We start from the raw sequence: 17,852 nt of genomic DNA, 5'->3' as shown, positions 1-17,852 counted from the left end.
AAGATGTTGATTGTTGAAAAAAAATTTGACTGCGGTTATTCGTGTTTTGTTTTCATGTTGTTGCTCCACCGGACATGGCGGATCAGCACCATGGACAGCAATTCATTTCAGTACCAAGAAGAGCTGAGATCTTCCGTGACTGTGATTATCAAGGGGATTTTATTTATTCGTTCATTTATTTTAACTGTAGCTCATTTTTGGGAGGTGATGATATCGAGATTCTGAGGGTGCGTGGCTTCAGAAAAAAAAACCTATACCTTTCTTGCCCGTCCTCTTTCCTTTCTAGGTCACCTTGTTGCAGAATGTGGCACATTCTGGTCAGATCCAGCAACTGGATGAAAACCACAGGCTGCCCACTCATGTCTGGGATTTCCTCAAACTGGGAGGAGGAGGGGGGAAGGAAAAAGGGTGGTGGGCTGGGGGTATTAAAAAAAAGGCAGGATTTCGTTTCACGTGGAGGATATCGTCACTGGGCGTACGTCAGCGACTGAGGGTTTAAAAAAAAAGAAAAGGGGACGACGGGGCTGGGGTGGAGGGGATTTAACCCTTTTTCATCAACATGGTAACGTGGGCCAGCAATCAGCAGGGCTGACAGCTGTAATGGGAACTGGACGGACTAATCTGAATGAAACCTTGTTGGATGCTGCCTGTTTTGTTTTGTTTTTTTTCCAGATGTATCTTTCAGTTTGTGTTTCATTTTAATTGTTGTGCTGTGTTTACTAAATTAAGGGACGCATGTCTGAATGCGCCGTCAAGTGTGGATGCAAAATTAGGTGTCCCAAACTTTATTTAAAAGCTACTTGCTATATTACAAGTGTAGCCCAATAGCCACCAGCATTAATCCTCTTTGGTGTCCCCACATTGTGCATTTAAGAGACGTATTAGTAAGTCGATACTGAGACCTTTCAGTTTAAAAGTGTGACAAACATGAACTAGTTTGCATTAATTATGACAACTCTGACAACAATGTGCATCAAATCGTGTTTTCAGTTCAAACAACGAGAGCAGAACATAAATAAATAAATATCCAGCCTTTGACACAACTTTCACACTGTGAGGTCGTGTATTCCGTCCCGTGGCCATGCTGTCCAAACGAGCGACTCGGAGCGCTGAAGACCCCGATCATTTCCACGCTTTGTGGAAATGATCCACGCTTTTTAACTTTGTTGACCACAAAATTCAAAAGTGTAAAGTTTATAATTGAGTCTAGAAAACACAAATGCGCCTCCGCGCTACATGTATCTACTGTGTTTGACGTGTGGAGGGAAATAAAAAATAAATACATAAATAAACAAATAAATAAATAAAAAAGCAGACGATGAGACGGGCTATGTTAAATTGATTTCCTTTGCAGGAGCATCTGGACTGATCGATGGAGAAGGGGACTGGTGAGGGAAGAGGTAGTGTGGGGGGGGGGGGGGGGCGTGAGGAAGAGGAGGAGGAGGAAGGAGGGCGGCATACGTGATATTCTGAGCCGCACTGTAAAAGGGGGCCGTCCCTGTTTCGGTGGAGATCTGCTGGAGGAAGGCCCACGAGAGATCATCTGAGAGATACCTCCGAGTCAGACGGTAGTTTTCGCGCGTGGGTGTGACCGGACCATAAGGGGACAAGTCGAAGGCGATCTGCAGCAGAGGTAAGGACGACTCTCCGCGAGCCGTCTCGTTGTTCGTGTTTGACGGCTGCGCGCGTAGAGGTCACCACCATTTGACGGCCATGCCCGGGAGCGTCGTCGCACATAGTTTGCGCCGTGCATCGAGCAACCCGGAGCTGGTGGAGAAAGTAGATGTATGTAAATTTATAGACCGCGATGAATTTGGAGCACGGCGGGGAAAAAAAAATAATAATAAAGAATGTGTGCGTAAAGACGGATGCGCGATGGAGATGGTGTAACTTGATGCATCTAATTAGGCTGCAGATGCTGGATGAAGAATGCTTGACCTGCACCATCCAGAGAGTCTCCGAAGGGATTGGCGCCTAATATTAGTCCAAGCTGTTAATCTGAGGCTGGTTTTCGTTTCATAGTAGACTGTTTCTTGTGCTGGTGATTTAATCGTGCCTCCCTTCCTCCAGCAACGTAGTGTGGCCCTTAAAATATACATTATGTCCAACCTCCTCATATAATGTAATATAGTATATGCTGTGTGGTCCCTGGTGTGTAAAACAGACCAGGTGGAGTCCTGTCTTCTCGCTGCCACTTGGAGTAACATTTAATTCGAGCAATAATTAAGGAGCTCTTCCATGACCAGCCCTTTCATTCAAATATATTTTTCCCTATAAATATTTCATGCACTGACATGATTTTGACAAAAAAGGGGTTGAATGCATGAGTGAGCAGAGAGGGTTTTTTATTTTTTTATTTTTTATTTTTTACCACTGGCAGCTGACTGTGTAACTGCAGCCGTCACGATCTACCACAGGAGGCGGTGCTGCCTGTTTCACCACCTCCAACTAGTGTTCCACTAAATTACATCAAGGCTTCATAAACACACAGCTAGCCAAGCACTAGGATGCAAAATAATCAAAAATACACATGAGCGATAAGGATTTAAAATATATGTGACGTTGAAGCTCATTTTGGTCTGCCATTGTCACTGACTGCTCATCTGGTCCATCTATCCACAGTAGCTCGGCCAAGATGGATGTGTTTATGAAGGGTTTGTCTAAAGCAAAGGAGGGGATGGCTGTGGCCGCAGAAAAGACCAAGGAAGGAGTTGCAGTGGCGGCGGAAAAGACCAAGGAAGGAGTCATGTTTGTAGGTGAGGTGCTCTCAGGGTGATGCTTGCTGGTTATTTTTCATGCAAATCATCTAAATGTTCTGTGAGACTTGATTTATTTGATTGTCTTGATTGATTTATACAACCCACGTTTGTCTTGTATCGGTTCTACAAACGATACAAGACAAACATATTTTTGCATTTCAACCCTTCTTCAATATTTTCTAAAAAATGAAAAAATAAGTGTCACTTATACAGTAACCTCTCCCACTGACTGAGTGGACGTAATATTTCTCCCACAAAGTGATCAGGAGAAAGAAGAGTGCTTGGGGTTAACATTTGGTCAAATTTGTATTCCAACAGGAGGACATTTCCACAGCTCTTTGAGACTAATTCATCATCAGACAGGGAGATTCGTCATATTCCTTATAACAGAAATATGATGAATCAACCAATCAGTGATTACGTTTAACTAACGTCTGCAGAGCAAAAATGAGTTGGAATACATTCGAGTTTCCCATGAGATCGAACACAGCAGCCCAGCATTCGCTGTAAGTTTTAGCAGTGCCATAGTCGTAAATAATGCATCAGGTTTAGCAGAGGTTTCATGTGTTTTTTTTTCTGGCATCATTTGTGTGTATATGTTATAAGCAGGAGGAAACAGGGTTGGGGTGGTGTGTATCAAGAAGGAGCTCTTCTCCCCGCACAGCAGCAGATTATTAAAGGCTGGTCAAACTGGTTAAACAGACAAAATGTATGTATATATCCACTGTGTTTCAAATTATTATGCAAATAGGATTTAAGTGTCATAAAGACACATTTTTTTGTTGTGCTATTAAATTTATAGATGGTATTGTGTGTCAGGACTCTGAATCACTATAGTTAATTTCAGAGAGCTGGTTGATTAGTTTGTCTGATGAGCTCAATTAAAGTAAATCTACTTAAGAAGGATGTTCCACATTATTGAGCAGGCCACAGGTTTCAAGCAATATGGGAAAGAGGAAAGATCTCTGCTAACGAAAATCATCAGATAGTGTAGAGCCGTATGACAAGGTATGAAAACATTTGATATTTAATGAAAACTGAAGTGTTATTATCGTACTGTTAGAATCTGATTCAAAACAAAGATGGGTTTGTGTAGATAAAGGCAAAATGAGGAAGGTTTCTGTTAGACAAATTCATCAGGTTAAGAGAGAAGTTGTTAAAATGTTCCTACAAAGCAGCAAACAGTTACTTGAAGCTGCTGGAGACTCTGGAACCTCAAGGTGGAGGATCTTCCAGAGGCTTGTGGTGCCTGAACCTCCTATTGGACCTCTAACCAGCTTACAAGCAGAAACGGTCGCAGTGGGCCGAGCTGTACATGAAGATTAATTTTCAGACAGACTTGTTCACTGATGACTGCAGTACAACCCTGGATGGTCCAGATGGACTCAGTAGTGGATTGGTGGTAGTAGATGGCCACTACATCCCAACACGGCTGTGATGTCAGCAAGGAGGTGGTGGAGTCATGCTTTGGGCTGAAATCATGGGGAGAAAGAGAGAGAGAGCTGGTTGGCCCCTTCAGAGTCCATGAAGGTGTGAAAATGACCTCAGGAAAGAATATGGACTTTCTGACTGATCACTTTCTTTCATGGTTCAAAAATAAGAGCCAAACCTGCAGCAGCAAAATCATCTTCATGCATGATAAAGACTTGATCCTCCCTTTATTTTTAAGATCTGTTTCTTTGAGTTATTTTTTGTTTTGTTTTGGTGCTTCACTCTGCCACTTTTGAATCCAAAGAGTTGCTGTTTAAAATTACATGTACAACACATCATAGAGGAAATAAAAACTGATGCATGTCTCTATGTAATGACAAATTATATTAATTTGAAATACTCTGGGGATTATTAAATATTTTTAAAAAGTCGTAATTTTAGGGAACTTCTTAGGCTGTTCCTGCAAAGTTTTCAATTGTTCTGGAACTTTTTCCTATTTTGTCACATCATAGACTTCAACATCATACATCAGAATTTTATGAGATCAGGAAGTGCCGCACCGGGCCATGAACTTCTTCCAATTGCTGATTGGAAGAAGAAAGATAAGAAAAAGTATGACAGGCATTTGTGTTCGACCCACTTTCATCTGAAAGCCTTAAATAGTTCACCCATTTCACTTCAGAAGTCACCTAGCTTGTAAATATGTAGATTCCATATGTGTTTAAAGAAAAGGAGATTATTTATAAACGAAGGAGCAAAAGGGACCACTGGTGTCTCTGGGGGAGCTGCAGCCCCACAGCTCAAGAGGGATAATCTTTTGACAGGAGAACTATCCATCCACAATTTTCTGCTTATTAATGACTGGATTATTAGCGCAGGATCAGAGAGACAGTCTCCAACTCACGCTGAGGATTCCCAAGGGATTCTTTGGCTAGCAGGGCTATACAGCCCTGAAAAATCTCCAAAGTGAGGCATTAAAGAACAGCAGCTCTATTTCAAGCCTTTCCCGGACGACAGAGCTTGTCATCTGAGGAACGACTGAACAAAACTCTCAATCTCTAAATCTGAGCTTGCTTCCATTTTATGCTCTACTTTTTGTTGGGCCGTGACCTGAACTCTCACCAAAGTACATTGAGATTTATGGCTGTAATGTGACACAATGTGATGAAGTTCAGGGAGTAAGAATAGCAGTGTGTTATAGATTTTTTGCTGCTAAAAATAGCACCAACTCTGACAAATATCGTTCAGTTTGCCTGTGTCTCTCAGCAAATGCGTAAATCCAGGAGGGTCGGGGTCCGGAGCCCCCCACCCCTTAATCTTGGAAAAGTCAAGAATTGCCCCCCCCCCAAAAAAAAAATCACTGAAGAAACGTTTGCTTTTAATTAATATCAGTGTGAAAAGGTTTAAAATGAATGTGGTTTAAAAACTTTCTAAACCACATTTTACGTTACAGTTCACTGTAACTTCGGCAACCGCCTCCAGAATTGGTCTTAAGAAATTTTTCTGTTTATGATCCCCCCAATAATGAGATGGGATTTATGCCTTCGTCTCTCAGAGAAACCGAGCAACGCGGCAAAGTGCTGAACATTTGTCAAGACCCAAATTTCCACTCACACATGAACCCCTCGCCCCCTTTAACTCATCAGCTTGTTTTGTTTATTCTGTAGTGGTTGGCTCTTTTTGTCGCATTCGGAGAACCTTGCCTATTTTTAGCCAACATTGTCAGATTTGTCAGTCTGCAGATGACATCTCACTACCCAGCACATTTAGAACAGTGCCCCAGACTTTCAACAGGACTCCAAATGTGTCAGTCTGCAGTCACAACATGTGCAGACTCATTTCCATTGTTCCCACACTGGAAGCAAGGAAGAAAAGGCCGATTTATGCTTCTTCTCTGTCGCTGCATGTTGGGCCTGGTGGTGCCCTGGAAAACTGCTCATGTGTTTGCTTGGAGGCTCCTCTCGGAGGAGGGGTAGCAGCGATTTTATTCATCTGAGACCTTCCTTTTGACAGCTGCTGCTACTGAAGACCACCCACCCAGCTGAGCAAAATGAGAGCGGCAAGGAGGAAGCAGTATGCAACTCATGTTGCAGTAAACAGGCAAATTCACTGATTCATATACCACATGTCTACCATAAGAATAGAATAACTTACGTATTGCTTCTCTGAATCATTGCTGTTACATCGACGTTTGGAAATTCTTTTCTGTGCTTAAATATTGATGATACTAATTGTATTTTTAGTCAGAGAAGTCATAAAGTGAAAAAAGTGCTTGCTAAACATGTGAAAAATCCCTTAGATAAAATTAAACTTTAATTGTAACAGTATTTTCACACTGAAAGAATGGTCTGCCATCCTCCGTTGAAGGGCTCTTAAGATTTTATTGCCACACTACTTTATTTGTGTGGCAGTAAGATTAACTTCAGTTCTTGTCTTGCCACATTTGTTGGAGTTCCAGTTGTTTCAAACACTTGTAGACATTAGTGGGGTTAGGGAACTGTATTTTTGTAGCTCTTTTGAAAAATAGCTATGAGAAATTCCCCACTGTGCAATATTTTACATCTCATTCAGGAAGACAGAGAGTCTTAGATTACTTTAAAAAGCCCCTCGACTTTCTGATCAACAGAAGCACTTTGTAACTCATATGCACATTTTCTTTTTTGTGTGGAAAGCAAATGTTTCGAGATTGTGTGGCCGTTTTCTCATCAAATCTGTTTTCCAAAAGGTTGCCAATACTTTTAAATCCACAGTTTGAAAGAACTCAATGGAGCAACAAGATTTGAATTCTTGCATTAAGTCACTAATGAAATCTTATATTTATTGTTAGCGTGTGCAACTGTGACTTTTAAAGACTTTTAAAGTATCTCTATCAGAAAAAAATAATAACTTTGGGGGCGATTACAACACACATATTTAAATACAATAGTAATACATTGCAGATTACTGAAAATGCATGGAAAACTTTATTTATTTGGCCTTTATTTATTTGAGAGATAACACTTTACAGGCTGAAAGGCCAAAAAGAAAGAGTCACTCCCATTTCTTTAGAAAATATCCAAATGAGTTATATTGCATGGGAATACTAAATTCAGTGTTTTGTTTTAGCGTGTTCTTATATAACTCTGCATTTTACATGTGTTTCCATGCATGTTGGTATCATCTTGATATTCCAATCACAGCCGTGGTATGTTTGCACCACTCTGATATGTTTTCTTTCAAGGTTCAACCTTTGTAGAGACATCTCTGTACTTCATCCACATTTGTCTTTCTTCAGCACTCAGTGGCCAAAAGAAGGGTGTGCTGGGCACCACATGGGATGACAGGCACTGAGTGATCAGTAGGCACACAGTAGATTGCCTTAACAGCTCGATGGAGTTCAGCGTAGATGAATGAGGTCTACCAAAGGTCAGAGACTTGAACAATGGCTGCACTGTAGTTTAAACTGGCTATAAAGTTTTATAACCTCTCCCTATATAACTAGTGAGAAACCTAAAAGGTTAATGCCTCTCATTTATCTCATGGGGTCAGTGAATAATACAAGAAAAATTGCACTTTGTTTTAAGCTCATTCTGTCTGGTAGCGATACTCTCACAGAAGAACCTCGGAAGTAAATACAGAAAAGCGTTCAATTAGTCTGGCTGCGTGTCCGGACGACGACCGGACACAAATTGAAATGCAGACTGAATGGACGCGACTCAGTTCAGTTCACTGAGACAAAGTTTAGCACATATGTTTTTACCCACGCAGACACAAGCAAAGAGTTTCTGGAGGAATCAAGTTCGTTTTCTGACCAATTTTCTTCCCTCTTTCCATATTTCAGGTACCAAGGCCAAAGACAGTGTGGGCACAGGTGAGGTTTCCATCCATCAATAACACGTTAACTGGAGATGCAGAGACGAGAGGTTTTGTGGACAGTGTCTGATTGTGTGCAGCTTCACCCCTTGGTGTGGGCTTAATAGCAAAATGTTTTATGATAATAAAACAATGGCTTTCACAGAAACATTTGGAAGCTACAGAGCTGCTTCTTTCTGAATCAGTGAAAATGTACAAACACAGCAAAATTCATCAGGTTATGAAACAGGGGTTTCAAAGCAACTCTGATAGAAGAACACTACATTTCTTTACATGAATAACTTTTCTCTTTCTGCTTTGCACATCTTGAAATGTTGACGAGCCATTTCACAGAATACTCAGTGAAATGGCACTTTGTACTAGTTTTTAATTATTTTATTTTATGTTATACAGGATCCAACTCAAAATCAATATCAGCCAAATGTTTGAGAAAATAGCTTTAATTTATGATCAACTGTTAAGCTGAGAAATCTTTTTTGAACACATTGATCCAAAAAGGAGCAGGCTTTCTGTGAACAATCATAAATCATTTGTCCTAGAGGTAGAGGCAGCAACACAATGTGAGTAAGGCAGAACGGTCATTGCACAGCTCTGCAGTTAAATAGGATTTCACCTTCAACAAAATTATCCCTAAACTGTCTTTAGGAGTTTATTCTTGCATTTAGCGTGGTTAGCGGGGTTAGCATTGCTAGCTGAAACCGTCTCTGAGTGTATTCCCCCTGGAGTAAATAGACCCTGATACTAAGTATGGGCTTTACAATTCCCAACATTTTCTAATTTGACAGTTCAGACATAAAACTGGCCTGTTTAAATGGATAAAACAGACCATTGTCGCAGTAACACGTTCAACTTATGTTATCTGGAAAGGTCTCACCTCTTGTTGTTACTGCAGGAGGAGTCAACATGATAATTTTAAAAAATTATTATTTACAGTTTTTCTTGATTCATTGACTTAATTTTTCATAAAGTAGCTAAATCATCATTCTTCCATTACCTACGAGTTTTGTTTTCAGCACTGACTGGACAAACGATTGGATTTTTTGTTTTCAATCAGATGAGTTCGAGCTTATCTTTCATTTTAAAAGTGTCGTTATTACACTAAGAAATAATCATTTGTAGCAAAACCTAAATAATTTAAAAGCTCACTCATTACGAGGCTAAGTGAAGGTCAATTATGAAACACGAGAGGACAGCATTTTGCTTGTAGTGTGTCTGTAGAGTCTAGCGGGATACAGTTACATTTATGTATACGTGTGTGTGTGTGTATGTGTGTGTGCGTGTGTGTGTGTGTGTGTGTGTGTGGGGGGGGGGGGGTGTGTGTGTGTGTGTGTGTGTGTGTGTCTGCAGTGGCTGAGAAGACCACCGGAGCGATGGGGAACATTGTTGCTGCCACTGGTTTGGGGAAGAAGGACGAATTCCCAACTGACATGAACGTGAGTGCAGAGGGTCTGTTCAGAAACACCCCCATCAAATGAGATGGATTTTTCTTTTTCAAGAGTTGCTGAACTGCTGGAATCATAGACGCTAACGGTGTCCTGCACCCATAGTCTAAAATCTCGCCATGGTTAGTTTGTGGGTTGAAAAGAATCTAAGCACAGATCTATTACCCCAGCCAAGTGTCTCTTAAAAAGTAAATTTAATTTCACAAAAACAGAGTTTGTTAAATTGTAATCCAAGATCTGAACAAGGCCTGTTGTTTTACAGGACATCACAAGACGATAAGGAAAGAAAAAGTATTTGAAACGCAAAAAATAAAACAAAATCCTGTAATATTTGCAAGTAATGAATGACTGAACACAGGCACAGAGTTCAGTAATAATAAAACCGTAGATCTTAAAGGGTCAGTAACACTTAGTGAAAATCAAGTTAAAAAGCATTTGACCGAAATAAAAATACATTTAAAATAAAAATGTAAACACCTGCTCTCCACAACTGCTTTGTGTGCTTCCATTCAGTTAAATTAATTAATAAAATAAAATCACACTTGTACAGTCTTACATTTCAGTCACATAGATAAGCAGGAAGAATCTGTAGCCAGCAACTAAAATGATAACCTAACCTATTGTCACTGTGATGAAACCAACATGCCAATAAAATAACACAATAGTAGGTGAACATGGGTTTTTTTAAATTATTGTACTCCACATATTTAATTAGTCTCAATGAGTCACATATGCTATATCATTAGCTATTATAAGTGTATTATGAAGGGAGATTTATGTACCTAATCTAATACTGAGATTTTAGGATCTCAACCCCAATCTCTATTTCTCAATGACTCATTTTTAAAATATCAAAACAAGTGATATTTAGGAATTATGCCAATTCAACTATAACCCTGCAAGGGATTTGTTTTTCAAGCATTAAAATGATGTGACTGAACACATGGAGTGTAGAGGGAAAACAAAACAAGCAAAACTTCTCAAGAGTTTCTCATTAGAATTAGATGAAAGCAGTAAAGTGTACAATGGCCACAAAGGCATTTATTGTATGAAAAGTCGATCAGGCTTTGCTCTAAATGGGCAGCGTCCTTGTTGGTACCGTGTCCTGTTACTCTCGGTTCCTGTCTGAGTTTGCACGCTGCACGTCTCACCAGAGGCAGCAGCTTCAGGGAGCCTGATCGGCCAATCACATGCCGAAGTTTTGGAAGCACATCACAGAACCAACTGAAAAAATTAACGTATCGTCTTTTTCTACCGCCTTCTTTATATTCAGAGAGAACATAACGTAACACACGTCGTCCATGTAGATGAGGTACCTGCAGGTGGAAGTTGTTGACGTTCAAAGACTTCATTAAATATATTTATATTTCAGCATTTGTGACTTTGACTTTCACAATGGAAGTTCATTAAAACGCCAGGCACTGAAGACGATTCAGGATGTCATCAGCTTAAAATAAAACATTTATGGCTAATCTAAAGTAAAAGTAAATTTTTAGGGTACATGATTAAAGTAGATCAATAAAATTTGAGTGAAATTTATTTTGTGATCCTATGTGATTTCTTTACCTGATATAAAAACTGGTCTTCCACTGTTATTAAAGTCACACTTGGTCTAACTATTCAGATTGTCTGTGCAGCAGTAAGCTGTCTCATCCCACATTGCTGGTCTTAATATAATAACAGCTTGTTCTAATTGCCCACTCAGTTGTTCAATACATACAAGGGATAAAACAGCAGACTGCTGCACTGTTCACACTGTATTGAACAATTTGCCTGCACTGACACACCAATCACTCAAAACATTAAAACAACCACACCAGAAATTTGAAAATGATCAAATTATAGAAGAATGTCTTATTGTCAGAACATTTCTAGCTGTTTTTTTTTTTCTTCATAAAATAGTTTAGGAACTATTCGTAAGTAAGTCATATTATCTGCAGGACGGATATCAAGACTTCACGCTACAAATTTGGCAAAAACCTTTTCACATAAACAGATTTAAAAGATGTTTTTACAAGTTTTAAAAGCAGCAGTAACGTTTTGAGGTCCATGGCAAAGAGTAAGAGGAGATGAATGAGTTCAAAGTACCTCTAATCTCAATTTAATCCAATCCATCTCTGAGATTTGCTGACTAACTCATCTTAGAGGATAACCTGCTAATGGCTTGCTGGCTTATGGACACCTTAAAAGGTTTTGAGGAGTTTATGCTCTGCGTGTTTCAGTACAGTAAGGGACGTGGTTGGCTATATAGTTAGAAAAATGAAAAGTAGAATCTTGTCTTTATACTTTGAGAACATGAAAAACAACTTTTTAAATATTATGACATAAACATTTTTGTCAACATCAGATTGAAATGGTTCTACTCTGTCTACCTAAATACAATCATAAAATGTTATCGAAATCAGTTCAAGTCACGTTCACTTTTTCACAATCAGCGATCCATTTGATTAGGTGTGTCTTTGTGGTGGTATCCCTTGGTGCATCCCCTAAGGCCATGTTAATCTCATTGGTGGATTTACAGCAAAGACACTATCTTGCCAGAGCACATAGGATTACAGCCTGTTCTTCCTCTGTGGCCTAATTGACTTGATTAGTGCTGGGTTTAAAAATAAATGACGTGTGACCCACTAGATTTGTTTTCAAGGCTAGCCAAAGCAGGTGGGTGAAAAGCTGATGCAAATTGTGAATAGTGTCGTTTTTCACAATGTGCATCAGTTGCTCAGGCCATGTCTGGCAGCATTGTAGAAACACAAAAACCCTTTGAAATTATTTTCCCTCTTAATTCGAAGAACACCCAAATCCAGATATTTAAAATCCACTTTGTTTTAACGCTACAGTGTCATTGCATTAACACAAATGTCTAAAACAAACATTGGATTTGAAGATTCCATTTATTTTATTTTGATAGTTCCAACATAGACTTTATGGGTTGACTATGTCAACAAGTAATGCCAGTGGATATGATGAACTTTGTTCTTTTTACAACCTATTATTTATTTCCCTTTAAAATGCCACGTTCATGATTAAAATCCATTTGTGGATAAAGCGGCAGAGTTGAAAAAGTGTTTTCACAGCGCAACACACAAGTCAGCCAGTGTGGTTGACAAGCTGTGGTTGAGGTGAGCAGGAAGTCCATTTTATCTTCTCCAACTCACACCATGGAGGACTTCTCTGGAAAAAAAAAAACTGCAACAAACTGGATGTGATCACCTTAGAAGTTAATGTTTGGTTCCAAAGAGAGGAGATGTCTGATTGCCACTGGTAGCAGAGCCTTTAGATCTTTTTGCAGAACGGTAAACTCCTGTGATCGCAAGTTTTGCATTTTCTCTGAGGCCTTCTCCAAAAGCAAAGATGATTTGCATGCAATCCACTTAGTCACTGCTGCTCAACCCATGAATGAATTGTCCTTATAAATGTGGTTTGAAAGGAAATAAAGAGACTTTTCAATGGATTCATTCAGACTAAAGTGGCAGGCTTAGCACCTGCTTTCATAATCAACATGACAAAATTCACTTGCTGGTGTTCATTGACTTTAGGCAAATACAAGTTTTGTAAAATTTAACTGTCATCATGATGTACAACATGGAGCTATACCCCTATTAACCTCTTTTATAGCTTATTAACTAATCGATCAAGTGTTTGTTTGTTAGTGGCTCTAATTTCTAGCTCATTGAAACAGAAGCTATGATTAAACCATCTCTGAATTTTTGATGAGAAACACCCCAATATTGACCAATTAAAATGTAATAAAAACACTTCCAGTGATATTTATGCACAGCTTGAGCACATTCTGAAAATATAAGTATTGTTCTTTGTCTTCAGTCTGATATCGTCATTATGCATTTAATTATTCTTGTGAAATGGGAACTGAGATCTGCTTGCCAACGCCTGATGTCATCCTGGACATGCATGTCATGACACTCATGGTACTGTCCTGTCTTTTAGCAACAGTTTCTTCAGTCAGAGGCTTTTTTTTAGATTTGTTGCAAGCCTGGCTGCTTCTGGAGCTCATTCCTGCCCACAGCAATTACATCCACAATGGGTTGTAACGATTTTTGGATGCTTTTCCACAACATTTGATTTCCCTTTCAAATAAAGCATTGAAACTGGAACACAGGGTCACGTGGGAGACTTTCCTAACGCAAACTGACAGAAGTGCTGAAATAAAATTCTGTAACTGTTTTAGTTGTTTAGGCTTAAGGCAACCATGCTGGATTTTGAGAACAGGTTTGATTCGAAATATCAGTCTTCCTAAAACAATCTGACTTTTCATTAGGTTTGATCTGAAATTGGAGCTGACTAAGTGAAAGACAACACATCCCAAGCCAAATGTAAAGATTTCCATGGGTTTGGTTTTTATTGTGTTTTGCATGTCTTTACTTTACTTTTCTCATATTAAAGAGAAACTGAAATCGATCTCACAATGAGAGATACGGGGCTTTTTGAAGAGAACATTTCACTTTTTAAACACATGTCGAAGCTTGTAGCTTCATAAGCAATATGTTTAGTTTCTTCGGCTTCTGTGAATCTTTCACCGTCTCATTTTTCTCTCTCCCCTTTTCTGCAGCCTGAGGAGTACGGGCAGGAGGCCATGGAAGGCCAAGGAGAGGCAATGCTGGAGCCAGAAGGGGAGGCATATGATGAGTCCCAGCAGGTAATCTGCACAACATAAGCCTGAATGTCTCCCTCATGTCTGTTCTTTCACCATGCTCACATGAACCAGTGACTGTACTGCAGAGAGCATTTTTGTGTGTTATGTAAGACACTGGGTCGCAGGCAGGGACGAGTCCATTCACTTACAGTAGATGGAGGCACGTCGATATTCACAAGCTTTGCATGGCTTCACATTCAAGCTGGATTGTATTTCAATAGCCCTCCTCACTTGCCCTCCACTTGTCTTTCTCTCAAATACTACCTCGCTGAGGTCGCTGTTCTTTTTTTATTTCCTTTTTTCTGGGAATAATATCAGAAGACTTTCCCAGCCATTTGTCACACAGGGTACATGGAGTACAGTGACTATACCACCACCTACCAGCAGCGAAGTGTGTGCGCGTTGTCGATCTGTTCATAGATACAGGCAGGATGTGAGTCCGACACAGATGGTTATTTTTGGAATTTGACTGTCAGGGGCAAGACAGACTGCACAGAGTCAATGGCTTTGGAAGCAGATTTTGAATAGCCTCAGTAGTAAATATGTCATGATATTCTGGGATTTTTAGTTAAGATTTTTTTTTTAAATTAATAAGCAAAATTAGATAAGGATTGAAGACCTTACAGTGTAGTTGCTTACAGGTGTTTTTCTTATTTTTTATTTTTTTTTCTGCATGGGTTAATATATAAATAGTAATAATAAATTCTAATTGAATCCTGTAACAGGCTCCTACAGGCATTATCATGTATCATCCTTGCTCTCCTCCGTCTCTTCTTCCTCCCACTCCTCTGCATCTCTTTCCCCTCCCCCACTTTCTGCTACACAAGCGATGTGCGAGCTCTGTCTCAATGGGTGTGGCGATGACGCTCTATGCCTTCATGCATTGTGGGTAATGTCAGGGTCTCCCTGTGTTGTTGTAAATACAAATTCTTACTGCTGCACAGTGAAAGCCGCCTTAAAACCCTTTTTCAGGGCATCATTGTTTTCTTGTTGCATTAATTTTAAACCAGAAGAACTTATGTGCATTTACTGTTTTTTTTGTGTGTGTGTTTTTTTTTTTTTTTTTTTTTTTTTTTGTGCTAAGTAGAGCAGTATGTATTACAAGCTGACAGGGAATGTGCACACAACTCACCCTTTCTGCTCGTGCAGGATTGTGCTGCCATCTGTTGGCTGGATCACAGAAGCTCATTTGCAATAGAGTGACATCACTCTTGGCAACAATTCTAATATATATACATATATATTATATATATATATATATATATATATATATATATATATATATATATATATATATATATATATATATATATTTTTTTTTTTTTTTTCCCAGCAACATTTTAAGATCCCCTCAAAGTAGAGCTCCTTTCTCATGATGGGGTTTCAATTGTTGTACTGCAAATGGACCCCTGATGGTGGTCTGTCCACCATCAGTTCATGAGCAAAACACCAAGATACTTAGAGGGTTGTATGCAAAATCAACTTTTTTTGTGTTTTATGTGTCACTTGTGCTACATACGCTTGTTATAATATTATTCCCTTATCAAAAACATACCTGGACTGCTGTTTTTGATTCTTTCATTCATGTTTGTGAAATCCTTGAATCTCCCCAAAACAAACCAACATAAAGGTTTAAACATGTATGCAGTGTGCAACATTACCTATTTGTATGTATATATTTGACCTAGACTGGCTCCACAATCCCATCTAATTTGCAAACATAGTTTGATATGTACATAATCCTTAAGTTATTCTTCTATATTTTACTTCCAAGCAGTCTAACTTTTCTATCATCATATAAAAATTTATCTTGCTGTGTTTTACTATTGAATCTTCAGATAAGTTTGTCGAAATTTGACCAGCTTTTTTCTTCACACAGTACGTACGTTCTCAGACACACGTCCCAGTACAAGCGACTAGTGGCAACACCACTAGTTACAATCTTCAAGTGCAACTAATATGACCTGTCTATCTCTCACACTCATCTCCTGTTCTTCTTTTCCACCAGGAGAGCCACGATTACGAGCCAGAGGCATAAATGCAAAAGTCCAAACCATCATCCAACCAGCAGCACAATAACATTTCTAATAATAAAAGGACAAATGCTGAAACTATTACAATTATATCCCTGTTGCAAAAAAAAAAAAAATCCAACAAAAAAGATAAGCATTCCCAGTGAAAAATGTTCTTCCTTCAAGACAAATCTTTTAATATTATTATATATTGTAAATGTCATGTTATTAATGTAATGTGTTGGGTGTAAGTATTTAATGAAACGTAGGATTTGTCCTCTCGGTCTCATTTCCTTGATTCCCTCCCAATGAAATGAGACCAGAGTCAGGACTTGTGACTTTGTACTTGTGCGTATATGTATCTAGAACTGTGCAATAGATGTTCATCAACTTCCAATGAGACATTGGGAGTGAAAAAATAACAATAAATGAGTAAATATGACCTGTTGCAAGCAGATATGAGAACAATAATATCCTCTTAAATGTCGATAATGCCTGTTTGTGTTTTCTTTTTTCTTATTGTTTTCTTTTTTGGATTTCTTTGGAGATGAGCTTGTTTTTGAAGTAAGAGTTTTTTACATCGTATCTTTATAGTTACTCGTGAAATCATTCCACTACACTATCTGTTAAGAGCCAACAGAGTGTACATGTTTGTATGCGTGTGCGTGCGCTTGTGCGTGTGTGTGTTTGTGTGTAATAAAGATTTTAACAAATTAAAGTCAATATATTCTGTCTTGGAATCATAATGGTTGTCAGATCAATATGTGCTTTAAATTGCAGGTCTTGTCTCTGTAAAGGTTTATGTGTTAAGCCAGACAGCAAATCCTCTGTAAATAAAAAGTTTGAAAAACAAAATGTATTCTTTGCATTCTTTCTCTGCTTGAAATGACTGTCTGCCTCATTGTTCAGCATTGTAGCTTTTTTGTTTTGTTTTTTGCTCAGTCCTGTCTGGGGGGTTTGGTCTGGATGTGGAAAATCTGCTGAGTAAGCTCGAGCCCCCTGGCAGGAATGCTGTCATTCTTAGGATGCCAGTCTGAACTGGCCCTTTTTTGGGGGGCCTAGGGGAGCATTGTCTCAGTTAATCCGACTGGAGCGTGCAGGCTTAGGGCTCACATAGGTGGGTGTGTGTAAAGGGGGCCTGTTTTAAACAGTCCCTCCCGTCCCTCGTGGATCACACAGATCTGTGGAAGCTGCAGAGTCAAAGACAGGAACCATGGCCTCGTTTAAGAAGTCCTTCGAGAGCCTGAAAGGAACGAGCCACTCGGCTGCAAAGGGGGTCTCAAACACCGCAGGTACAATCACACAGGACTAATCCAGCAATGTGTCTTTTTAGATGTGAAATGCGTGACACGTTTTCAGCTTTTGAGGTGAACCTCCAATAGATCTTGTGATGCGTTTCCAGTGCAGGCAGCTCAAGAGGCTGTACAGCAGGTGGCAGACTCCTCCAAAGAAACCGTTAGCACAGGTAACATGCATATTGCTTCTGCCATGAAGAATAGTTGTAATATGCAATTTACTTTAAAGAAGTCAGGTTTTTGCCATAAAGAATACAAAAAGCGAGCGATTAGAACCTTCAGATTGAAAGTCTCTTGAATTATTATATAACTAGTATTTACTTACTCACTTGATAGTAAAATAAAAGTTTGTTAAATGTTTTTTTTTGTGAAATGATTTCTTTATACTAAGAATTAGATTCTGTGCCTTG

The 17,852-nt window shown here is 39.2% G+C and overlaps 1 protein-coding gene across 1 annotated transcript; it reads left to right on the top strand.

Annotated features, from left to right (window-relative positions):
• Positions 1–1,458: 1,458 nt before the first annotated feature.
• Positions 1,459–17,002, top strand: sncb (synuclein, beta). Its single transcript, XM_055034627.1, has 6 exons — positions 1,459–1,633; positions 2,623–2,756; positions 8,011–8,040; positions 9,390–9,475; positions 14,052–14,138; positions 16,144–17,002. The coding sequence occupies exons 2-6, from the start codon at positions 2,636–2,638 to the stop codon at positions 16,171–16,173; spliced, it is 354 nt and encodes a 117-aa protein (XP_054890602.1). The 5' UTR covers positions 1,459–1,633; positions 2,623–2,635; the 3' UTR covers positions 16,174–17,002.
• The last annotated feature ends 850 nt before the right edge of the window (positions 17,003–17,852 follow it).

Source organism: Poeciliopsis prolifica, unplaced genomic scaffold (genome assembly GCF_027474105.1).
Source record: "Poeciliopsis prolifica strain line A6 unplaced genomic scaffold, Auburn_PproV2 SCAFFOLD009, whole genome shotgun sequence".
NCBI lineage: Eukaryota > Metazoa > Chordata > Actinopteri > Cyprinodontiformes > Poeciliidae > Poeciliopsis > Poeciliopsis prolifica.
The sequence above is the reverse complement of the archived record's forward strand: the minus strand, read 5'-3'. Positions and strand labels throughout refer to the sequence as shown.